The 27,007-nt window shown below is 40.5% G+C and overlaps 2 protein-coding genes across 2 annotated transcripts; both read left to right on the top strand.

Annotated features, from left to right (window-relative positions):
• Positions 1 to 1,138: 1,138 nt before the first annotated feature.
• LOC129774931 (synaptic vesicle glycoprotein 2A-like) lies at positions 1,139 to 13,613 on the top strand. The gene is made up of 8 exons (XM_055779025.1): positions 1,139 to 1,401; positions 3,860 to 4,296; positions 4,353 to 4,855; positions 4,915 to 5,202; positions 7,614 to 7,825; positions 7,877 to 8,094; positions 8,160 to 8,319; positions 12,545 to 13,613. The coding sequence occupies exons 2-8, from the start codon at positions 3,882 to 3,884 to the stop codon at positions 12,720 to 12,722; spliced, it is 1,974 nt and encodes a 657-aa protein (XP_055635000.1). The 5' UTR covers positions 1,139 to 1,401; positions 3,860 to 3,881; the 3' UTR covers positions 12,723 to 13,613.
• Positions 13,614 to 24,522: 10,909 nt separating this feature from the next.
• LOC129773740 (uncharacterized) lies at positions 24,523 to 26,382 on the top strand. Its single transcript, XM_055777385.1, has one exon. The coding sequence runs from the start codon at positions 24,523 to 24,525 to the stop codon at positions 26,380 to 26,382; it is 1,860 nt and encodes a 619-aa protein (XP_055633360.1).
• The last annotated feature ends 625 nt before the right edge of the window (positions 26,383 to 27,007 follow it).

Here is a 27,007-nt window from a genome sequence, read left to right as displayed (position 1 = left end):
CTCTATATTGATGTAACATGTTTTTACTAAAGAGAGAAATTGATAATTGTGTTCGGTATTGGTAATTATCTTATATTACATTGGTGAGTTTGCTTTCTCTATTTCATCCATACATAACACAGGAGGCATATCGTCTAGGGCCACAGAGGGCAGTTTTCATCATAAATCATTCCACTTCGGCATCTTCTATCTGATACGCAACACCCAACGACTGTTTACCATTCTTCTGTCATCAGCACTCGGTAAACACTGGTATAGTGAACAAACAATACCCAACTACCAAACAAAATTGCCCTTCTCAGGGCCACCAAATCATTATTAAAAAGTTTTACGAGGTAATTCTTCAAACATATCCAAAATAAACAGATAGCCTAACGGAATCCTACGTCAACTATGCGGTGGTGTCTCGGACACAACCCTCCTGTGACTTTTTATATATTACCTCGCTTCAAGCCACCAATATATGGCTCTGTATGCATACTATGTTGAACGCTTGTTTGATGCTGGATGGTTTACGTTGTACGAACCAGGTGCGATTTCACTTAGGCAATACCAAATAACATGTAGCATGATATTTGATAAGTGCCATTGTTGTTGTTTCCATACGGAGCCAAAGATAGATTAATGTAGTTGTGAGATGTGGAATAATGGTGCTGGTGCAACAAGTATATAATAGCGTTCGAAATAAATTTACAAATTGCTACATATGACCAGCTTGTATATTGTTCTGCGAGGACAAGAATGAATCTTTAATCAATTATCGTCAAATGATTCTACAAACAAAAAAAAAAACATTTCAGGGCGACCAAACCATTCTAATGAAGAGTTATTTTAAAAATTTCGCATCATTCCGTATTTATATCCGAAGTTATGAACAAGCGGCTTGAATATAATAACAGCATAGTATTACTTTAACAATGCGGTCGTGTCTTGGACAAACCTCCTACATTTTTTTTCAAATTTCTAGACTAGAACACTCTGTTAAAAAAAATAAAAAGAAAGAACAGAATAATAAATCCGAAATGGTTTTTCACGTTACATTCTGGATCAAAAGTAGTACACCGTAGGTGATTTGGCGGGGAATCATCATTTTTAGAACAGTTGTTTTGAAGGTTCTACTAGCGATGAGCATGCGCGGTTTTGTGTTCAATCGATAATTTCATATCGTAGTATGGAGTGAAGAAAAAATTGATGTTTCTTTTGTTGAAATTCCGCTGTTAGCTATACACAAGACTGTTGTGTGGTATCACAGAAAAATACGATGGAGTGATGAAGTTTAAAAATCACCTGTTTCGAAAAAATCTCAGCTGAGCTGTTATTGATGCACCCTTCCCAGTATCAAAACATTGCACCAAAGTGAAGTAAATTTTGATACATCTTCATAATCCTCATACAGTTCAAGTGAGTTTTTAATTGGATAATCGTTCGGAATAAGCTTTGTGCCAGTATAATATGGTGTGAGATAATGATAATAATTGATGCTTAATGATTTAATGATTGGAGGTTTCATTGCGGAAAAGAAATTGTGAATACATACATATTATTATCAAAATTCAAGGGCAATATGTAGAAAAAAATTGGCTCCCTAGGCTTGTGTGCCGGTAGATCTCTTATTTGGATATAGGGGAACCGTGAGTAATACGGACAGTGGGGGTAATATGGACAGGTGGTTGATTTGTATAGTTACATTTGAATTTCAGATTTCTGTTAATGAGAACACCTTCTACATGTTATTCTATAATATTTAAGCCACCCTATGGCAATGAATACTGATCAACAGTGGAAAAGGGAAACAAAAACCGAAAATCATACATGATTCCGTGTGAGGATGTAATTTTAGCTGCTTCGATATTAAGCATTTTGAGTGGTTTAATATCAAAATTCAATTCGCTGATGGTTATATTCCGGTGAGTTAACAGAGAAGCGATATTAGGTATGTACGGGAAAATAAATTCATTTTTGAGTGGAAAATTTAAATTATTGAAATAATTGTACTGGTGGGGTAAAACGGACAGTTGCCAATGGGAGTGAGATGGACTGTGAAAAGTCTTTTTATTCTATTCCTAAGGAATGTCATGCGTCTATAAATGGAAATCAAATCGCCAAATGTGGACTGTTTAGAAGCTGACTGGAACCAAAAGCAAAATAGTTGAGTTTTTGTAAAACATTTGGCCAATTAGGTAGAAAAAACAGTATATTGAATTGAAAGAAACTGCATCAAAGTTTTGGGAAACATGAGTTTCCGGAGATATAATTGCAGTTCTTCTTAACATGTCCGTTTTAACTCCTCCCCTATTATTTGAAGACGTCATTATTTGGTTGAGTGAACAACTTCGTTTTTCGATTGATATTGATTGATATGATATTTAATTACACAAACACAAATACACAAACACGAACCTTGGAATCTTGCCTTCAATTTGCCAATCCAAACACAAACAAGACGTATCAGTTTTGAACCATTATCTCAACATTTTATGTAATTAGAGTTTTTTCTTGTAAAAGTTATACATATTTTTGATCCCAACTGTGGATCATCTGGCGTTTAATTTTTTAATCTAAAATGTAATCAATTGAATTTACAACCTACATTAACCCTTTGCCCTACAACATCTGATCTAACTCGTCGTGCACTTGCATATCATAGGGCGCTGGACGTTCAGTAGAGCAGTGAAGTTACTCGATCCGTGACCCATTGAAGCGCTCTTTTGGCAAATTCAAACGTATGCTAAGAGGTTGGTAATAGAGCGAAGTACTTAGAACCGATTACTCGCGAATGACTTCAGATTAGCTTTACAATAAACTAGATAGTTTTTTTTCCAAAATATATATTTTTGTTAAGGCTCATATGGCGTTAGCCTGACGGGTCCGGGAGCTCAATATTTTGACAATATTTCTTATTAGTTATGTTAGCAATATGTGACCGATTACTCGTGGTTGGCTCGAGGTTAGTATTACAATTTATTGTCATAATTGGGATGTTGTAGTCTCCAATGCCCTGTACGTGTGGGTTTTCTGTTTGTATCAATAAAGAGTATGTGCATGTACCACCGCAAACAAGTGGAACCATATGGGCTTGGTATGAGGGAGAATGGTACAGGATTACGACAGAGGAAACATTATCAAACGTTGACATAAGTGTTTATAAACACATATTAGGTGAGACAGAAGATCAGTATACATGATATCCATCACTGTAATCATATACGTTGCTTGCAGCGACACCAATACGATAAATATGTGCATTTAGGTTGTAGTGATCATTGCTGCCATTTATCACCTTCAGAATCACACAAATTGTGATCAGATTCAGTCATTTTTTCTCATGAAGAACGGGTTCCGAATGGGATTCCACGGAGGCTTGAGGCCATCTCGGTTGCTTATCTTCGCTAGACGGGGCTTCGCCTCCATTACATAAACCTCAGAATAAATTTCATTACGAAAACATAAATTCATTATAATAATTGCGATCCGGTGGCTTCAATACGTACATATATAGCGGCAGGGAATGTTGGTATGATATTCGCAGCCAGGGGTCGCATCTATAGCGACAACGGAGGATATCCAAGGGGTTAACTTGAAAAGGGAAACCGTGTGAGGTCATCTCCAAAACATCGAAGGACTTCTTCATTTCAACACACGGCGATGGAGATTATCCCTGGCTAGCCTGAGAAAGCTCCGAGAGAACTCCTCCCCAACATATTTCGAATCGTAATCTACTTTAAAAAAAGAATTGCATTAATTAGGCTCCACACTCATTGTTTGAATGACTGCAAATCTCATGAATGCAATTGAATAAATAAATGCGACTCGTGGTATTACAGATTTTGCGAAAATAATCAATTTTAATTTATTTCAGATGAGTTATATTCATAGACACAATGTCGGACGACTCGGAAGAAGCTTGTCTTGTTAGACCAAGATCACCATCGTTGACAAGTTCATTAACGGGAATAATGCAGTATACGCAAGGATTGCCAAGCTCGCAGCATCATGCGCCCGACAACAATACCATGAACAACCATAGTTCGATCCACAGCCAGGGCTCTCATTCAACAGCACGGGGTTCACAGTCAGAATCGGGTGAACTTATTGATTATAGTGACGATGTGATACTGAGTCAGTTTCACGCAGATGCGATAAAACAAGCCGGCTTCGGGAAATTCCAGTTGATTGCTTCCATCATTAGCGGCCTTGGCTTAGCTGGACATGCCATCCAAGTTTATGCTATATTTTACATCATACCATCAGCAGAAGTTGAATACTGCATTCTTGATACGGAGAAAAGTTGGCTTGGTTAGTCATTATTAAACTGCACATGATATAGTTGAGAAACTCTATATTTTTTGTAGGTTCCATAACACTGCTGGGTATGGCAATTGGAGCATTACTTTGGGGTGGATTGGCTGGGCGAGCTGGCCGTAGAAAAGCTCTCTTAAGTTGTTTAGCGGTCTGTGGAGTCTTTTCCGTTATAGCAGCCTTCATGCCGACATATGGTACATTCATGATGGCTCGGTTCTGTGCAGCTACCGGAATAGGTGGTGCACTACCAACTGCTACTGTATACTTGTGTGAGTTGACTCCAGTTAATTTCCGTGCTCGAATGTTAGGCTTATTGGGTGCACTTGGTACTGCCGGAGGGATGTTTGCTGGGGCAGTAGCAACAGTTACCGTTCCAGAAACCGGTCAAAAAGTAATACAAGAGAACAAGGAACATTTCAGTGCTTGGCATCGTTATTTGCTTCTTAGTACATTGCCGACATTTGCGTCCATTCTCGGTCTCTTTTGGCTGCCAGAATCACCCAGATACTTGCTTGAAAACTCTAGAGAAGTGGAAGCGCTTACAATCTATCAGGTTTGTATTTTCAATATAGATGACAGAGAAACAATAATGCTCAATGGATTAATTTACAGAAAATTTATCAGAACAATCGAACTCGTGGTGGTTATTCGCTGACAGAACTTGAATTGCCTGGAACTCGGACACATCGAAACCTGCCATCTTCAGTATTACAGGAAATGGCAACCAGTATCACTTTATTCTTTGGTAGCTTTTTCCAGTTATTTAACAAAGTCAACTTGAGGCGAACGTTGCTTTTATTCGCGGCTTGGACAACGACGCTTTTAGTATATCACGGATTAACCGTTTATGTAGCCGAATACTCCAAAAGTCTGGAGAGGGAAAACTACTCACGCAATACAGTATGTATAAATGAACTTAAGATTCCAAATTCGCAGTATAGATTCATATACTGCAGCCATTGCTTTCAGTGGCCTTCATGTTCCAATAACTAACATTGTCGCTTGCTCACTATAATTACAATGAATAACATTTCTTACTAATATTTGTTGTCATGTCTACAGAAATTCGCAAAACTTCTAAATACACAGAATATATATATATATATATATATATATATATATATATATATATATATATATATATATATATATATATATATATATATATATATATATATATATATATATATATTTATATATATATATGTATATATCTACCAAATTCAATTCTTTCCAAGGATGAGTGATCTATGGTGCAAACACCGATCTTTCTCGTTCTTCTGAAAGTTTTTTTTTCTTGCTCTTGTACAGTATTGATCGAACCATTTGCAACTAATCATGCACAATAACTTTTAACCTTTTCTCCTCAAATAACAAAAACATCTTATTTTTTTAAGATCAAGCATTCAACCGACCTCGTTTGATTATGCCTCTGTCAGTTCCCTTATCTAGCCAGTGAGTGGCACTGATAACAAGGTTGCTAAATGTGGGGTTGAATCATCAATAGTTTGTTTTCGGATGTTTCAGGTGAAGGTGGAAGCTAGCCATTGTAGTAGTATGGGTGAACCCACGTTTAAAAATGGGGTAATAGTGTTTGTGAGAGAAGAGCAAAGCACACGTAAATAGATCAATTCACTTATCAGGCTGTGTGGCGCTTCATTGACACGTGTCTTTGAATACATTTGAAAAAAAAAATAACAATTCAATACTAAAGTAAAATGTATGAACGATGTGTTCCGATGAACAATTGCAAATATAAATATATATAGAAGGTGCATTTGTATATGAAGTAAAATTCTGATTAGACGCGAGCGTAACATGAGCAAATTTATAACACATGGGAATTGGGGCTCTTTTGGTATTAACAAGCTCTTCCGCATAATAACTCGATGTTGATAATTCTATAATATTGTCCTTCGTTGATCGTATTGTTTTCACATATTCACGTTGGAGAGCCTTAACCCTTCTCTTCGTTGTCCGAGGCATTTTGATTGAATGTAATGCTTTTCCGTTTACTGTTTTTGAAAGCATAGGGAGCCGTGGCAGTTTTCCGAGCTCTGCAATAAAATTTTCTTACTCAATGTTAAAGTTGCTAATTAAACGTAAAAATAATAATTGTATTGATATCAACACAATTTTATTCTATTGATTTTCATGACATGAAACGCTATGACTCAGGAATAACAAATTTATTGAGTGTTTTTTATAGCTGTTTCGATGATGTTGTCTGGCATCAGTGTCGAAAAAATAACGATGCCTTCACCAATACAAACAAAATCATTGCCGAAGATTGAAAAATGAAAATTTAACTTTCAGTGCACTTGCTCGAGTTTTCCGACGTTTTTCACTATACAGTGCGACAGCAGATGAAAATTTAATATCTTGTGAGTAATCGATTAGGTATATGACCACTTTCTAGTTGAATTTCTGACTATTTCTTTTTTCATACAACAAATAGTTTTTGAATCAGGAACCGACACTGATATTGTGCAAATACTCTTGATAAATGGAAAGCGTAGCAACGGTTAATAAAGCAAGCGCGTTTGGAAATGCAATGTTGGTGTATCATTTGTACACCTAAAATTAATTTTTAGCTCATGTTTTGGTATCTCGATTTATCACATTAAATGAGCCTAAAAATAACAGGAAATGCGCTACTTCCCAATACTTGCATATCATTTGTATAATATATATGCTATAGCAATATGAAATCAATATGAGCGAGCGAAACAGGAGACACATTGCAAATAAGCATGAATCAAAGCTTTTTGTATAATTTTTCAAATACACGATCCAGACCATTAAAGATATAGATTCTCGTTTATGCTCTTCTTTTTTCTTTGAGAAAACACTCAACAACTTCATTTTATAATGAGGTGTGATATTATGCGACCGCACCAGTGGCTATGTGGATAGCGTGGTCGTGTTAAACAGCCGTGCATCCCATCTGGCCTTGTTTATATCCTCGTGAACATCGTATGGACTTTTTTGGTACAATCCCAAAAGAGAAGATAAAAGAAAAAAAAACCAAGAGATATCTGCTCGTATACAAACAAACATTTTAAAGCTTTTGAAACAGCTCATTATTTGTTGATTTGACCCTTCAACACACGAAAAAGCATTTTTTTTGCCGAAGATGAAAGGGTTTCTGCTAACGCTAGTTTGGGTGTACATTCAATGCTTAATCAATTCTTTTGTTTAGATATAATGCCTCGATTATAGTACTAACATAGTTTGAGTACTTTTTACATTCATGCTAAATTAAATACATTTTATAAAACAACAATGTTCTAACTTTTCGTATGTTACAGATCAACAAGGACAACGTGTCGTATGAAAATATAGAATTCAATAAATCGATTGAAAATACAGTGTACACCAATTGTCGATTTATGAATTGCACTTTTAGAAGGATGTTCATTAGTCACGTGGTATTCAATAACTGCACATTTCAAGACACGGAATTCACCAACGTAAAGACTAGTCGTACACAATTCAAATTCAGTATATTGGATGACGTAGGGTAGGTTTCGATTGTGAATGCATAATTTCTTATAAAACTTTGTTATTACAGCCTAATCGACACAGATTTAACGGAGCGTCATTTTGTCGATTGTTTGATGAATAATGTTACAACACTACGATTATTATCTACCTGCGATAGAGATTTTGAATATAATATTTATCTTGACACTGTGTGGAAATCACATTTTGGAGCTTTGCTACCAGCGGTTGTATTCATGTTAATGGTTGGCGAGGGATCGCACCGTTTTGGACGATGCAGAGCAGCAAGTAAGAAGCTTGGCTTTGATATCTGATCTGTCTTAACAATTAATTCTAAAACATACGGTTTCCAGCTCTTTGTTTCGGCTTTGCCATCAGTTTAACTTTAACGTTTTCATTGCTCTATCATAATCTACAAATTATATGGACCGCAGGTTCGGCACAAGGTTTAATGCTGGCAGGAATTGCTGCACTAACTTTGATGGCAATAGAAAGTTACACAACGTCCTTAAGGTAATTGTTCTCAAAATTGATAATTTATAATTGCAATATACAGGGAATACAAAAAAAAGGGACACCGATAATGTTCCGGAATTTCGGAGAATATGTTGAATCTCATTGATTCCAGAAACAAGAATTGATAATGAGTTCAATACTTCCAGGAGAGTCAAGATACGTTTAGAAACAACCGAGATAAAGCACGAACTCCGGTGCTATCTGTGAGGTATCTATTACTTCATAGAAGCATTCCATCACTGGCCATTAATTGAAGTAAACGTTGAGGCGTTGTGTTGATGTTGAATGAGAAATTTTCCTGTATGTTTGGCCATCATTCTGTACCTTCGTCAATCTATACAATACCTCGGGAATTGTGTTTGATGCGACCGTAGAGCTCGTAGAACCCCTTCACTTACCGTATTATTCATACAGTATAACTTCTTAACCTTTTGCCGAAACACTCATCTATTAGTCGTGGGCGTTGATGATCTCAATGATGCAGTTTTCATTGAGATCACAGATCACAACCCTAGTAACTTTTAAATTTTCGTGATAGGTTTCTCTCCTTGTACTGCGTTAGTCGATCAATTATCATTGGATTGGTTTACGACATTCCAGGCACTTCATCTAAGTATGGCTTGGTTTTTGAAGAATATGCGATTATGTTTGTGATCTTGGGTAAGCAATCCTATGTGAGGACTATACTACAGGCAGTGGCGTCGAGTGAAGCTTTCGCATCCGGGCGGAAGAGTTGATTTGCACCACTCCCGCCAGATAATAAAAAAAAAAACATTCGCACCCAAAGCGGAAGAGTCGGTGTCGCAAACAGTCGATTCAGATCCTCATTCCGCCAGAAAAGGAGAATCAATCATATTTACTCAATTTATTCATATTTATACGGTTCATTCTGTACCCCTAAAATCGTGTAGCCGAGGGCGCACAGTGGTCCCTCAGAAATTATAGATGGCATCAAATAGAGAAATGAATGGAAATGCCATGAAATTTGGAGTACGGGGGTTTTCGAAGGTGCTGAATCGATTTTTGCGTCATTTTGGTAATGAACTCCAAAGCAAGGGCTGGGGGAAGGGGGTAAAATTTGAAAATTTCGGAAAAAAACACGTGTGGGGTGTCTAAATATATGTTTTCAAACTTCCTGAAAACGTTTCCAATATTCTTTTTACCCAAAACCCAAAAGTGGGTGAAGGGGGAGGAGATAAAATTTAAAAAATTGAAAAACACGTGTGAGGTATCAAAATATTTATGGCATTTTTTCGCAAAGTGGTCGAAAGTGGCCAAAAGTTATTCATGAAAAGTGTAGAGAGAACCCTAAGGAAGAGAGCTTATTATAAAAAACTTTGGAGGTATTTGGAGATTTTTTGTAGGTCTACTTTTGTATAAATTCGATGTACAAAATGTACTTACTTTCAAACACTCATTTCACAGCTTCAACATTTTTTAAACCTTAAACGGAATACAAATTCGAAATTAGCATGAAATTCTCTATCCAGAACGCCATCACATTATTTTTTAATGTATTTTGTAGCACTTGTGCAAAATTTGAAAAACATACGTGTTTATCGCTACACTGGTTCACTGCATCAAACACTACGTTGCCACGTCGTTATCGCAACGAAAATCGTCACGGACACTGTTGCCATATGTGATACTAGATGCCTTGAAGGTTATAGAACAAAACTAGACCCTTCGTTCGGTCAGGCATTGTTGTTCATTTTTCTATTCAGTGCCACCTAGAATTTCTGAGGGACCACTGTGGGGCGGTCCGTAACCCCCGTTCCCAATTGATTAACGATGCCGAAACCCTCCCGTCGACTTGTGATGAAAAAGGCCGCTGGCCAACATTCGTTACACTGTCTTGAAGAATTCTTCATAGGGTAGGTTTAAAGGACACAGGGTGTTCAATAAGTTCGAATACAACTTTTCATCGTTGTGTAGGTGCGCATCATGTTCATTCTGAGTATTGGAATCGGTTTTAGCTTTAGCCTCATATCAATGAGGTACATATGAGGTGAAGCAGTAGGCAGAGCATATTTGGATTGATAAACAAAATATGGTGCGTATCACTGTTATTTATCTTTTCCGACATCATTTCACAAATATCCACTGCAAACTCATATTCAGTGGGAATTCCAAGAAAATATCTGTTTTTAATCGATCAAAAAAGCTTGCCGAAAACAACTTTTTCACATGAATGTGGAAGGCAATTGAATGTAAACACAAATATTGACGTCACGATGTGAAAAGTAGCTATGGCAGCGCATGCTATCACGCACACTACGCTCGCAAACTCGGCCATCTGCTCCACCTAATAATTCTGTTCATGGGCTCCATATATAGGCTAACCGACGCGTGCCGACTTGCTGTCATTTGTTGTTTGTTTACCGCGCACGATGAAGGAGTATCGCGACGTCGTAGCAAAGTTGTTTGCGAGAAGTGAGCGACCCCGCGATATATTCCGGCGGTTGAAATTCCACGGACGCAATGAAGCGGAATTTCAACTATACCACAATCCGTCGGTACCGGGAGACGGACTCGGCCAAAGACCGTGCGAGATCCGGGTGACCGCGTTCGGCGGCCGCTCGATGCGGAAGGCCACAGCTGACCTGGATGTGTCAATCGTAACTGCCCACACCATCATGACGAAGGACCTGGGATACAAGCCGCACAAAAAACGCAAGGTTCACAGGGTAACGAAGGCTACAGCGAAAAAGAGGCTGGACAGAGCCATACTTATACTTTCGCGGCACGCAAGTCAGGAGTTCGTCTTTTCTGATGAGAATCTCTTTGTCTTGCAACAGCCGCACAATGTCCAAAATGATCGGCTGTGAGCGCCGACGTTGACCAGCATCCCCCCGTCTCACATAAACATCCCGCGGTTCCAGAGCGCAACGTCGGTGATGGGTTGACGGCCCTATCCAGGCGTGGGAAGCTCCCACAGGTGTTTATCGAAAAAAACATGAAAATCAACGTCACGTACTATAAGACTGAGGTTCTGGAGAAGGTTGTGGCCTCGGCACTTCGGGACCTCTATGAGTATCATTACGCCTTTCAACAGGATGGCGCACCGGCCCACACGACGGATATCGTCCAAGCGTGTAGTCAGAAAAATTTGACTGATTTTCTCGATAATACTTTGTGCCCTCTCAGCTCCCCGGACCTTAATCCCCTGGGCTTATATGTATGGTCATACAGGCTGGCCTAGCAAAGCGAACATAAATTGAGTACAGTGGACCAATTGAGGAAGCTCATTTCCAAGATCTGGGACGAGATGCCAATGGACCAGGTGCATGCCGCTTGTGATTCTTTTGAGAAACGTCTCAAGGTCGTCATACAGCACAGAGGAAGGGTACTCCCAGCTAATATGTCGTAAAGGTTCTCAATAAACATTGCCTCAATAAAAATTGACGAATATCTTGTACTATCATTTTTTCAACACATTTCTAAGGTGTATTCGAACTTATTGAACACCCTGTATACCATTCGCTACTGCGTGGAGGGGTACAAGTTGATGGTTTCATCTAGCAACCATAACGCCGTCCAAGAGATCCAGGAATAGCAGGGCTGTGAAAATTACAGCCATGTCATCGTGGCTCACAAACCTTTCAAGGTGGCGCTGCGTGGTCTCCCTGACATGGATGTACAGATATTGGGCGAGGAGCTTAAACAAAATGGACTCAAGATACATAAAATTATGCGACATCCCGTGTTCATAGTGATCAATTATATCTGGTCCAACTAGAAAAATTCAACATCACTGGAGCACATTCAGACCGTGGTCTCTCACATCGTGATCTAAGGGAACCACTACAAACCGGTGCACCGGGAAGTGCGTGAAATGCTGCAAGTTCGGTCATGATGCAAAGAACTGCCGCATGGCTCATGCTCATGATAAAAATGCATGTGATTTGATCGAAATTGCCGACCCCACAGAACCACCAGCAATGCATGTCCAAACGTGCCGAATATGCCGAGAGTTACACGGCCGAAGTCGCACCTCACGTCCGCCGGCATTTTCTGATTTCAACTTCCCCCCACTTCCGTCGCTGCCAGTGGCCATGCCCGTAATGGAATATAGAAGGCGGTAACCTAAAGTTTTTGGATTGTTTGTCGATGTATTTCTTAAACGGTTCAGTGAACGTTTGAGCTTTAAAAAAAATATTAATTTGCAATTACCCGCACTTAACCCACAATATGAATAATAATTTCTAATTTCTCTTCACAGGTGTACAGCGATTGGATTTTTCGTCGCTGGTGGACATTTTGGAGCATTAGTTGGGGCTCAATTATACGCTGCATTCCCAGTGATATCGTCGAAAGTGGCCGCAATAGTGTCTGCTTTATTTCTGAGCGTTCCCATCACTTCTGCGATCATACTGAGAGATCCGTGCTTGTTACTATAAGTGCAATATCAATACAAAATAGAGAAAGCAATTGAGCATCCAAGTTAAATTAGATTGAATGCTCGTGATGAAGGCTACATTCCATTAATCATTTATTTTCTATACATGATGCGTTCCATAGTTACCAGGACTTTATTTAAAACAGTATATTCGAGTGGCATCCCATATCGATGTCCTGAAAACAAAGTAGATACATTCCTCACTGGAATTCCGTGATAATAGTCGTCTAGAAGTGGGGTTATTGTTTTATTTGAGATTTTATGTTTGTTAGAACATTGAAATACTTGATTATTTTATCTAAAATAAATGACTTAAGTTTTTCCGAATTATTTTCTAGAAAACTATTTTAAATAAAATGATATAATGATATAATGATATAATGATTTTAAATAAAATGATATATATATATATATCTGCATTTTTTTTTGGAACGCACCTTGTGTATACTGGACGAAAATTTCTGGCGTTTTTGTGTTTCACTGAGATTGAAATAGAATGTTAGTATTTCATGTAGCAACCAGGCTGTAATGAACCTCTCGTATAAAATATGTTGAATTATTATACTTTTTGCTAGGAGATACTATCCTCGACATTAATTGATAGATAATTGAAGTGAAAGTAATTTTAAGAAATAGAGAAATACGTTCTTGAGGGCGGACAACCTCCTTCTGCTTCACAACAGTATCAACCATCCAATAAATCCTTCAATTGATTCAGGATAACAAAAATCGATTCACTACGTGCATATCATGCTGTAATTGCAACAAAAATGTTAATAGCTTTTTTTTTGAAAAAAGCGTGCTCATTGTATCAATTTAGAATATGGCTAAAATGATTAAGCGAAGATGAAATTTATTACCCATATCATAATAAACATAGAACAAAGTTCAATCACGGAGTATTTTCATTTAATTAGAACGAGTTAATTTATTTTATTATTTTCATTTAACATGATTTAACCTTTAACCATTTAACCTATTAAGTGATTAGAACGATTCGCCGATCTGATCCAAATATATTTTCCATATCAATACTTTGTTTTCCTGTGCACAATTGTAATCTGTTCTGAGTAGGTGGGTAATTTCTAGATAGATCTTACTTCCTAACTATCTACTGCTATATAGAAAATTTGATTTTTTCAATAGTTGGTTTGTTAAAATTGGTTTCAAATTAAAGTTTCTTATTTTCCATACTTTTCTGCAAACCAGCAGCCACGGCGGCGAGAGCTGACTACAATTGCGGCGTATCTATGTGGACAATTCAAAGTTTAGGGGTAGGACTACGTAACAAGAAAGTAAAATCTAAAAATGTAAAGACTGAATATGGTTCAAATATTTTTTTAACTTTCATTTTTAATTTTAATTACTAAACTTCCATCGTTCATGGTAAGTTCTATGCCTCTCAGTAAACTTACCGAGAAACTGTCGGTACGAGAATTCAAGCAGAAACCGAATTGCGCAGAATCGGCTTCAACGTGGTGTTCAAAACCAGAAAACATTATGAAATTCTGATTCATTCTCATGATATACCCTAAGAAAAAATGTTTTTAAAGCTGTTTTAAAAGGACTGTAGAAATAGACATCATGAAATTTTCCGTGAACACTACTGAATGGCAATTCATCGCATCGTCAGATGCGCAAAACTGGAAGGGTGGTGTCAAAGACACGATCGCATTGCTAACGTAGAACTACGAACTTACTGCATTCAATTAGCCTTCGATTCAATGATCACTTTCGGTATTAATTTAGGAAGGAGCAAAGTTTCAAATTAACTCTTTAGTAGAATTCGAGCCCGATACATGAAAATTGGTGAAAACCAAAAGGGCCATTCTTAACCAAGACGAATCTCAAGAAATCAAGTTGATTGCGTTTCTGAATGAAAACGACTTATACGATAAAAAATGAGTTTATCTGTCGGAGACAAATGAATCGTGAGATTTAAAGTAAATAAAAAAAAGAAGAAGATGAAACGCATACAAAATGGCTCTTCATAAAGTGGATAGTTCAGAGTTTATTTTCAGTTTTGCGTATTGTTCAAATTTTTATTCAGCTACTCAACAAACAAGTTATTCGAAATTACCTACATTTGCCTTCCAGCATAGGTGGAGACGATCTGATCATTTACCGATTGCAGCACGCACTACTTCCATAGGATAGTTGTTCACTGCACGGGTGAGGGCGTACTTGAGCGACTCAATATACGGGGGACGAGTAGAACAAACCAGTACGATACGCGAAATTGCGGGTGATTCCAAGCAGTTGCAAAGAGCGATACATATTACCATTATTCATTCCACATTTTTCGAGCCCAACTATCACAATACGATTTTCGACGTGTTCCCACAAGATTGTAAACAACTGATACTACAAATTTGTTTCGCAATAATGAACACATGTGGCCTATAGACGCTAGAAGAACAATTATATTGCACAAACCAAAATATTCAATATTATCGATCAATAATATTGAACGTTTATTGGCCGCTCAAAAGCAACAACTGTAAAATACCTGAAGAAAAGGATTAGATACGACTACTACCGTTTGCGTGTAGAATACGTTTACTCATGTACCAGTATTTATGACTAAACTATAAATATAGGGGAGGCGCGGTTAAGACGTACAGTGGGGGTAAATAGACAGGTGGTTGATTTGTATAGTTACATAATGAATTTGAAATTTGGATGTAGTTTTTGCGGCTTCGAAATTAAGCATTTTGAGTTCATTTGTTTATAAAAATTCAATTTGTCGATGGATATATTTCAATTTGTAAGTTAACAGAGAAGCGATATTAGGTATATTCGGAAAAGAAAATTCATTAGTGAGGGGAAATTTTAAATTATTGAAATAATTGTACTGGTGGGGTGAAACGGACAATTGCCAGTAGGAATGAGATGAACTGTGAAAATTCTGTTTATTTTATTCCTAAGGAATGCCATGCGCCTATAAACAGAAATTAAATCGCCGAAGGTGGACTGTCTAGGAGCTGACTGGAACCAAAAGCAAAATAGTTGAGGGTCTATTCGTTTGTACTGCTGAAAAGTATAATATCACTTCTCGGTGGATTAACACAATTTTTTATCATTTAACGGACATTCGTGATAAGTTCCTACCTCGGTTGAGTACAATTATTCCTCTCACGAGCGATAAACTTCTACGCTTCATATATTACAAGTGTTGCGGATATTTACCCCAAACATGCCTTTCACATGTCCTGGAATAAAAAGAAAATCAATCAAAATTGTATTTGAAACAGAAATGCCAGCAAAGAATCAATTTTCTCCAAACAATAACCGGAACATGGTGGGGTGAACATAAACACGGGTCCACTGGCTTCGGCATCTTCAATGAAAATTCCAGTGCCTCTTTCAAACTCAAAGATCCTTGTTCCGTGTATGTCGCAGAAATGGGTGCGATATACTATGCTCTAGGGATCATTGAAACACTGCCCATCGACCATTATTTTATTTTTTCAGAAAGTTGATAAACGCTCATCTTATTTCCTAACAAGAATAAGACATCTATTGAGTGTTTTGGTCGAAAAATTATTCAAGATTACCTTAGCATGGGTTCCCTCTCATTGCTCGATTCCGGGGAATGAGAAATCGGACTCGCTAGCTAAGGTGGGCGCTTCAGAAGGCACACTTTTTGAAAGGCAAATTGCCTATAATGAATTTTTTCACATTCCTCGTCAGGACACACTCGTTAGTTGGCAGCGCATGTGGAGTGAAGATGAGTTCGGTCGTTGGTTACACACGATTATCCCTAAGGTCTCGACGAGTGCATGGTTCAAGGGATTGAATGTAGGTCGTGATTTCATTCGCGTGATATCTCGGCTTATGTCCAATCACTACAACCTAAACGCGCATCTCTATCGCATTGGGCTCGCAGCAAACAATCTTTGTGATTGTGGCGATGGCTACCACGACATCGAGCATGTTATCTGGTCGTGTATCCGGTTCCATGCTGCTCGCTCTCAGCTCTCTAGAGCACTGAGAGCAAAAGGCAGACAATCGGATATCCCCGTCCGGGATATCTTAGGTAGCCGGGATCCTGATCTTCTGCTTCATCTATACCTGTTCCTCAGAAACGCCGATGTCAACGTTTAATGATGTTTCCTTCGTTGTGTCCCCGTTTCATATCCCTCCTATCCGATCGATAAACTTTTACTTAGTCGCGGCAATACATACACACACTCTTTACAGATGCACGGGCCGAAGGTTGTGCAGTCCACTGATCATTCAACAAGAGCCAAAGGTTGTACCGCTCATGACAACTCTACACGAGCTGATGATTGCGCCGGCTAGTGACCATTCTATCCTGGATTCCTCGAGTCGAGAAAGACGCACCATATATGGGGTACAGACTAGGGGGGCGTTGCTGATTAATGGTCAGCTGCATCCCAATAGGAAGTATCCCGTGTCGGGCACACGTACAGAGCATCGAAGACTGCAACATACCAATTATGAGAACACTTGTAATACTAACCTCGAGCCAACCGCGAGTAATCGGTTACATATTACTAACATAGTTGTAAGACAAAAATTGTCAAAATATTGGACTCCCGGCCCCGTCAGGCTAACGCCACATGTGCCTTAATAAAAAATATATTTTGGGAAAAAAAAAATTAAAATGTACTAACCTTCATATAGAATCAAAATAGCACAAAAACAATATAAAATGTACTCACCTTAATTATATGCCTAACTTACACATTATGACTGTTGAGGAAGAGGAGGAAAACACACACATACACTCACATTATGCATATGAAAAGCGTACATAGGACTCTTGCTACACATACATGCGGAGCATCTGTTGGGCAAATATCGCTTGTTTACGTTCGTAATTCCTTTGCAGCAGTAGTGGATTTATTATCAATCGGCATCTTGTTCTTGATTTAAATATAGATGCGGTATTTCTACTAGCGCGAAATTGTTAACAGCACTAACATAAACTTTGTGAAACAGTTAAGTAAGCTATTTCTTGAACAAGAGTTTTGGTGTGACGCATATTACTTAATTTATTAGCATTCATTCCGCAATGTTCATTAAGCGACTTTTCCCCTAGATTTGGATCGAAATTGGTGGAGAAAAGGATTATCAATATGTTCGGATCAAGATCAAAGTTATAGAGGCTCGAGCTCACGTTCGAATGTTCTTTTTGGCTGAATACATCCTGAATTTCAACATAGTCAACCGCTTTTTTCGAGATCAGCATTCCAGGGCGAAAAGCACAAAGCCTACATGAGAACATACTTCTCCTAATCCGGCTATACAATCGTAATGTGCAGTTTGTGCTGTTCCTGTAGAACTTTTTGAATAAAGGGTGTGTCACATCAAATTGCATCACGGAAAAAACGCTGTAGAAATTCGCCCAGTAGACCGATCCTTTTGAAAATTTTAGACAGTAAAATAAAAACTATTAAACAACTTTTGGCATTTTCTTTTTATTCATACTTCGAGCCCAAGCCCGTATGCTCGCACCTTCCTCTTTACCCCGTCCATAAGGTTCTGTACAACGTCAGGTTGTAGTTTTTTTTTAACAGAAATCCATTTTCTCTTGAAGTCTGCCTCCGATTTGACAACTTTTGGGTTCTTCCGGAGGGCTTGCTTCATAATCGCCCAATATTTCTCTATTGGGCGAAGCTCCGGCGCGTTGGGCGGGTTCATTTCCTTTGGCACGAAGGTGACCCCGTTGGCTTCGTACCACTCCAACACGTCCTTTGAATAGTGGCACGAAGCGAGATCCGGCCAGAAGATGGTCGGGCCCTCGTACTGCTTCAATAGTGGTAGTAAGCGCTTCTGTAGGCACTCCTTAAGGTAAACCTGCCCGTTTACCGTGCCGGTCATCACGAAGGGGGCGCTCCGCTTTCCGCAAGAGCAGATCGCTTGCCACACCATGTACTTTTTGGCAAACTTGGATAGTTCTGCTTGCGAATCTCCTCCGGAACGCTGAATTTGTCCTCTGCGGAGAAGAACAACAGGCCCGGCAGCTGACGAAAGTCCGCTTTGACGTAGGTTTCGTCGTCCATTACCAGGCAATGCGGCTTCGTCAGCATTTCGGTGTACAGCTTCCGGGCTCGCGTCTTCCCCACCATGTTTTGCCTTTCGTCGCGGTTAGGAGCCTTCTGAACCTTGTATGTACCCAGGCCCTCCCGCTGATTGGTCCGCTGGACGAATGAACTTGACAAATTCAGCTTATTGGCGACATCCCGGACCGAACTTCTCGGATCACGTCTAAACTGCTTAACTACGCGCTTGTGATCTTTTTCACTGACGGAGCTTCCATTTTTGCCGTTCTTCACCTTCGGGTCGATGGTTAGGTTCTCGAAGTATCGTTTTAGTACTCTGCTGACCGTGGATTGGACGATTCCCAGCATCTTACCGATGTCCCGATGTGACAACTCCGGATTCTCGAAATGAGTGCACAGGATTAATTCACGACGCTCTATTTCGTTCGACGACATTTTTCCAAATTTACGAAAAATTGACAGTGAAGCATGACCAACGTGATCTATACACTCTTATCTGATTATAAGCGAAAGCTGAAGATATAATTCCTAAAAATTAAATTTCTACAGCGTTTTTTCCGTGATGCAATTTGATGTGGCACACCCTTTAATCAATCTGCTTCCATTGATATCAATCTGCTTCCATAAAAGAAATTTCAAATTTTCTCCGTGTATATGGCATTGACGCTAAAAGTAAATATTTCTATGTAATGACACATATGTTCGCATGTTATTAATATAGAGTAGCGCGTAATTGTGGTAGCTTTCTCGCTAAAATAATTATTTAAACAAAGCTCAATGTTGTCAATCCATATAAATCCTATGCAGTGATTTCTTTTGCCTGCCCAACAGATTACTAATGCACGCTGCAAGCGCCCTATTGTTCAAGAAGGAAACGGAAGAAATAAATTGAACTTACTTGCCATTGAGAGTTCATCGAGTTCACATCTTTTCTAATAGCTATCCGAAAAGTATTCTTCATTTTTACATTCGTGTCCGCCATTGTGAGTTTTAGACCGGAACATTGCCTGCAAACCATTACCGAACAACAAGCCTGTTAATATTCCCCCCACTTCATGTCCATATTACCCGCATCGAAAAATAGTTCTACTTTTTTGTCTGTTTAATTTCAGTAAGTGTTTTTCAATACACTTTTTTAAGAAACATTTGACCGATATTTCGAATTGTAAGAAAATCCATTCAAGTTTTGGGAAACATGAGTGTTATCAGAGCGCGCCTTTACTCGACTGGCAGCGCTTCTCCATACATACAAACCAAACCGAAGAAACCATACCTCGACCGACAGTTTACACACAGTCCAAATGGTCAGCAGAGTAGTGGTCAATAAATATGGATAGGAATGATGAAGAGGAAAAAGAAGAAGAAATCGAAGAAAGGGAAAATAGTTTTGGAGAAGAACAAAGGTCATAGTTGAAATAAAAGTGATTTAGAAAGGAGGTCTAAAGAAATTGTTAAAGCCTAAAGTTTGACTTACAGCTATTGAACCTATCTAACAGTTTATACAAAACGTACGGTGTCAAATAATCCTAACGCTACTTAAATCTAATTGCTATCATTAGTTATATTCGTCAAAAGGTAATATTTTGCCTAAATCTAGTAAAAATTATACCTAACTTAAAAATATTCTAAATCTAGTAGATTAATCTAGGAATTTGTAACCGATAATCTGAATTCTCCACTTCAACGTAGTTGGCACCCCGAGAAAACATTCATCAGCTTTACTGATCGGGCGGAAATAGTAAACGTGAGTTTCAATTGTATAAGAAGAGAACATAATCGAACTACATATATTGTTTCCTATAGGAATTTTATAATTCTTCATCCAAGTGAAAATACAAAGGATTTATAAAAACGGAGAATATATTATTTCGGTGCGCCAACAGTTTATAAAATTCGTTTAGTCGAATAACCTGGATTATGTCGAACCGTAATGCTAATAAGCCGGTCACGGATGCTGTTCCCGAAAAGGCACACACAAATCGTGGAGCAAATATTGATGGTGTGCATGTGGTGACAACAGCGGAAAATGTGGAAACGACTCTATCAGGGCGAGCATGCATAATATGTAGAGGTCCTGACACTAACGAAATGGTTAAGTGCAACCTCTGTCACGATTGGTACCATTACCGTTGTGTTTGTATGACGGATGAAGTTGGAGACAAGTGCTGGTGCTGTCCCAAATGCTCAGCTGCAACCGGGAACCAGCAGACAAGTTCAACCGCCGATCAGCAAATCGCAACAACGAGTGGTGTCAAAAATACAGGAAAGCAACACCCGAACGTACAAGGAGTAATACCACCGCAACAGAACATACGTGTAACCAGGAGTTCTGCTAAAAAGGAAACAGTTTCATCAGCTGTGCTGTCTAAGCCAAATTCATCCTTGAAAAATCAAGCACTTGCGCCACCAGTCGCACAACCACACCAGGCGATTGCGCCACCTCAAAAGGAGGTTGTAACTACCGAAACACCTAGGGAAAAAGCGCAGTCAACTGGCTCTCGTAGTTCCCTTAAACTTCAACTACAGAAATTGGAGGAAGAATATGCTCTCAAACGTGAATTTATTACGGAAAAATATAGTATCCTCGAACAAATGAGCGAGCAAGATGGATCAGCGTACGGTGGAGGCAGTGAAATCAACGAGTGGGTGGAACAAAACAATACGATGCTCGAAGAAGGAAGGTTGGATGAAGTTCCACCGAATACTGTGCGAGACATCGCGGTACCAGGCAATAACATTCCTGCTCCAGTTGATGATAATAGACTTCCGTACGTTCCAAGGCCACAGAATGTCCCTCAACCTACATTGATGCACAACATGGGGTTACCGGAGCTCCCTAGACAGCATAACCCGCTGAATAGTCAACAGCTTGTTGCTCGACAGTCAATATCTAGGGACCTGCCCACATTCTCGGGCCATCCCGAAGAATGGCCGGTTTTTTTGTCAACCTTCAATAGTACCACGACAATGTGCGGATTCTCATCAGAAGAAAACACCATTCGACTACAGCGGTGCCTGAAGGGCAAGGCGTACGAAGCAGTGAAATGCTTACTTATGCATCCGTCAAACATTCGATGTGTGATGGATACACTGCGTATGCTGTTTGGACAGCCGGAGTCGATAGTACACTCTCTGATCTCGAAAATCAATTGTTTGCCAGCGATAAGGGAGGATAAACTCGACACGATTGTGGATTTCGCTGTTAACGTCCGAAATTTCTGTGCGACGGTTGACGCATGTGGCTTGGAGGAGTATTTATACAACATCTCATTGTTGCACCAGCTCGTCGCGAAACTCCCTCCCAACATCAAGCTGGACTGGGCTCGCTACAGACAAACTATCCCGAATGTTAATTTGGCTGCGTTCGGAAACTGGGTATATTCATTGGCCGAGGCTGCTAGCACGATTGCGATTCCGCCTCAGGAAGCGAAATTAATCCGTAGCGATTTTCGTGCGTCCAAAAAGGGAAATGCCTTTGTAAACGCACACAGCGAGACATCCGGTGATACACCATTCACGGTTTCAACGAAGCTGGATGCTGAGAGAACGCACGTAATCAACGAATCGTGCAAGATATGCAGAGGGAGATGTAGAGCGATCGAAAAATGCCGCCAACCACGAGGGTTTCTGTGCCGCCAACCACGAGGGTTTCTTCACAGCACACGGTTTTACCGTCCTGTCAGGAAGGAACTAGCAGGCAATCGCACGACTGCAACGTTCATCGTACAAATTCCAGTTCCGTTCTATTTCGCTATCTGCCAGTTGTGCTTCACGGAAAGAATCGAACCATTCAGGCGTTTGCATTCTTCGATGAAGGATCGGAATTAACCCTTATTGATCAAGAGTTAGCGAATGAGCTCAAACTTGAAGGTGTTGAACAGCCTCTGTGTTTACGATGGACTGGTGGAACGCAGCGCGATGAAAAGAATTCTCGCCTCGTTAGTCTCGATATCGCCGGAGTTCACCACCAAGATAAAAGGTTTCCTCTCACATCCGTTAGAACGGTGAAGGAACTTTTGCTACCAATCCAAACGCTGGATGTAGCTTATCTAGAAAGAATATATCCCCACCTCCGTGGACTGCATATTGATTCGTACAGTGAAGCCCAGCCACGCATTCTGATCGGTATGAAACACGCCTCGATCGGAATGGTTCTAAAATGCAGAGAAGGGAAGCTTGAGGAACCGATAGCTGTGAAAACACGCATCGGTTGGACAATCTGTGTATGCGCAATGTATGGTGCACATGATCGCTGACAATCAAGACTCGGACGAACTGCTTCATCAAACTATGAAATCTTACTTCGCCTTAGATAGTCTCGGTGTGTCTAAACCAGACAAAATTCTCCTCTCCTCTGAGGATCAACGTGCTCAACATATTCTTCAATCGCTGACCACATTCGATGGAAACCGTTACGAGGTGAGACTGCTTTGGCGACATGACAACCGAGCAATGGCACTGTGCCGACACCAACATCTTCAAAAGCGCATGGAAAAAGAACCAGAACTCGGGGATGCACTCAATCAAATGATCGCTGATTATGTGGCGAAAGGATACGCCAGAAAACTCACACCAGAGGAGATTAATCGAAAATACAAACGCACTTGGTATCTGCCTGTATTTCCGGTGAGAAATCCGAATAAACCCGGGAAGGTCAGGCTGGTATGGGACGCGGCTGCAAAAACGTTTGGTGCTTCGCTAAATTCTGCGCTTTTGAAGGGTCCCGATCAGCTCTGTTCGCTGTTTGAGATCTTGCTCTCATTTCGCGAACGACGAATTGGATTAACTGGAGACATCCGCGAAATGTACCACCAGGTAGCAATATGGCATGAGGACCAACAGTGTCAAAGGTTCTTCTGGCTGGACAGAAGCGGTGAACTGTCTGTCTATGTATTGCAGGTCATGAGTTTCGGTGCCTGCTGTTCTCCAAGCTGCGCGCAATACATCAAAAACCTCAACGCAGAACGGTTCAAGGCGACGCATCAATCAGCCGTGGAAGCTATCACGAAACGCCACTACGTGGACGATATGCTGGTCAGCGTAGACGAAGAGAGCGAAGCAATTCGTTTGGCCGAAGAAGTGAGACACGTCCACTCGCAGGGCGGCTTTGAGATCCGCAATTGGATAAGCAACTCCAAACGGGTTCTCACCGCTCTAAAAGAAAAGACGACTGTGGAAAAGGACCTAGACATTTCACCAGAAGTAGCCATGGAAAAAATTCTCGGCATGTGGTGGCGTACAGAGACGGATGAATTTATGTTCAAAATTGGATGGAAGCGCTACGATCAACTTCTCCTCAACGGTCACCGATCGCCAACTAAGCGCGAAATGCTTCGCGTTCTCATGACGATCTTCGATCCGTTAGGACTTGTGGCTCACTTTCTCATCTTCTTGAAAATTCTTCTCCAGGAAGTTTGGCGCGCAAACATTCAATGAGACGAAGATATCACAGGTGACCTCTACAAGAAATGGCAACGATGGACGAAAATCCTCCCGCAAGTGGAAACTGTACGAGTGCCACGTTGCTACAGTAGGACACATTCCATCAATAGCTGTACAGACATCCAACTGCATACTTTCGTTGACGCTAGCGAAAAGGGATTTGCTGCGGTGTGATTTTTACGCTTCGATTCCAACGGATCCACGACATGCTCGATAGTCGCCTCGAAAACAAGAGTGGCACCGTTGAAATTTATTTCCATCCCCCGACTGGAACTCCAAGCTGCAGTTGTCGGTGCAAGGCTTGCACAAACAATTTTCACCTCCCTAATGCTCCGAATAACTCGCCGGGTGTATTGGACAGATTCCAGAGATGTTCTTCACTGGATAAATTCGGACCATCGCCGCTACTCCCAATTCGTAGCTTTCCGAGTGAGTGAGCTCCTCGAAATATCCGAACCAGCGGAATGGCGATGGGTTCCCACTAGACTCAATGTGGCTGATGATGGAACCAAGTGGGACGGAACGCCTGACCTCACTCCGGAGAGCAGATGGTTTACTGGTCCAGATTTCCTATGGCTTCCAGAATCAAAGTGGCCACACACACCGCCTCTGCGCGCGGCAAATACTGCTGAACTTCGCCCTCACTTACTTCTACATCGTACGGTCTCAATCTCAGCCGGTATTAATTATGAATTGATCTGCGTCAGTAAGTTTTCCAAATGGAAATTATTGCGGAATTGTGTTGCTCTCGTTTTCCGATACATATCCAACCTGCGACTGAAGACAAAAGAACAGCCTATTCTGATTGGCCCGCTTTCCGCGGACGAGCTCAACAAGGCAGAAGAATACTTGTTTCGCCTCGCACAACACGAGGGCTTCCCAAACGAAGTAGCTAATCTGGATAGTATATGTTTAACTGAAACCACGAAGTCACTACCAAAAACCAGCCCGCTGTACCAGTTGAATCCTCAACTGGACGAGCGGGGAGTCATTCGGATGAGAACGAGGATTGGTGCGTGTCAGTTTGCCACTGAAGCTGCCAAAAAACCTATAATACTGCCTCGTGATCATCACATAACCACCCTGATAATGAAGCACTACCACCACTGCAACCACGAAACCGTCATAAATGAGCTAAGACAACGGTTTCATATTCCTCGCATTCGTGTCGGCTTCGCCAAGGCCCGCAGGAACTGCCAACGCTGTAAGAACGAGACAGCCATGCCTCACCCTCCAATCATGGCAGACCTACCGCCAGCCCGGCTTGCAGCCTTCACTCGGCCTTTCACATATGTCGGGATAGACTACTTTGGCCCGATTGAGGTAGCCCTAGGCAGACGAGTAGAGAAGCGCTGGGGAATGCTGATCACTTGTCTGACAATACGTGCTATTCACATTGAACTGGTCTGCACCCTCAGCACAAACTCATGCATAATGGGTCTTCGCAACTTTGTCGCCCGCAGAGGTACTCCCAGGAAGATCTACAGCGATCGTGGTACGAACTTTGTCGGCGCCAGTCGCACGCTAAAGGAAGCGATGGCAGCTATTAACGAAAAGCAGTTTATGGAGGAGTTCATCAGTTCAGAAACGGACTGGATATTTAATCCTCCCGCAGCACCACATATGGGTGGTTGCTGGGAAAGGTTAATCCGGACGGTGAAGGCTAATTTGATGGCCATTCAATCATCCCGCAAACCAACAGATGAGGTGCTTCGAAACGTGCTTATAGAAATCGAGAGCATCGTAAATTCACGACCTTTGACGCACGTTCCGATTGACAGCGATTCGGCTCCAGCTCTTACCCCGAATCACTTTTTACTCGGGTCATCCGATGGCTCGAAGCCCCTCACGATTCTCGACAACAGTGGTTCCGCATTGCTGCAGAACTGGCGATCATCCCAGATCATCGCAAACCAGTTCTGGAGGCGTTGGGTAACCGACTATCTTCCAGAAATAACCAGACGAACAAAATGGTTCGTACACACCAAACCTATAGTCATCGGTGACGTAGTAATCATCGTAGATCCTCAGCTACCCAGAAATTGTTGGCCGAAAGGTAGAATCATCCATACGAAGGTCGGATGCGATGGATGCATCCGGTCCGCCACAATTCAGACGGCGAAGGGGATTTACGAGAGGCCGGTAACGAAACTGGCAGTCCTGGATGTTCGGCGCGAGGAACAGTAAGCCAACCGGAAGTAGGCGTACTCGGGGGGAGTGTTATCAGAGCGCGCCTTTACTCGACTGGCAGCGCTTCTCCATACATACAAACCAAACCGAAGAAACCATACATCGACCGACAGTTTACACACAGTCCAAATGGTCAGCAGAGTAGTGGTCAATAAATATGGATAGGAATGATGAAGAGGAAAAAGAAGAAGAAATCGAAGAAAGGGAAAATAGTTTTGGAGAAGAACAAAGGTCATAGTTGAAATAAAAGTGATTTAGAAAGGAGGTCTAAAGAAATTGTTAAAGCCTAAAGTTTGACTTACAGCTATTGAACCTATCTAACAGTTTATACAAAACGTACGGTGTCAAATAATCCTAACGCTACTTAAATCTAATTGCTATCATTAGTTATATTCGTCAAAAGGTAATATTTTGCCTAAATCTAGTAAAAATTATACCTAACTTAAAAATATTCTAAATCTAGTAGATTAATCTAGGAATTTGTAACCGATAATCTGAATTCGCCACTTCAACGTAGTTGGCACCCCGAGAAAACATTCATCAGCTTTACTGATCGGGCGGAAATAGTAAACGTGAGTTTCAATTGTATAAGAAGAGAACATAATCGAACTACATATATTGT

The sequence above is a fragment of the Toxorhynchites rutilus genome, chromosome 3, assembly GCF_029784135.1.
Source record: "Toxorhynchites rutilus septentrionalis strain SRP chromosome 3, ASM2978413v1, whole genome shotgun sequence".
Classification (NCBI taxonomy): Eukaryota; Metazoa; Arthropoda; class Insecta; order Diptera; family Culicidae; genus Toxorhynchites; species Toxorhynchites rutilus.
Note: the sequence above shows the minus strand (reverse complement) of the source record. Positions and strands in the feature narration are given on the sequence as shown.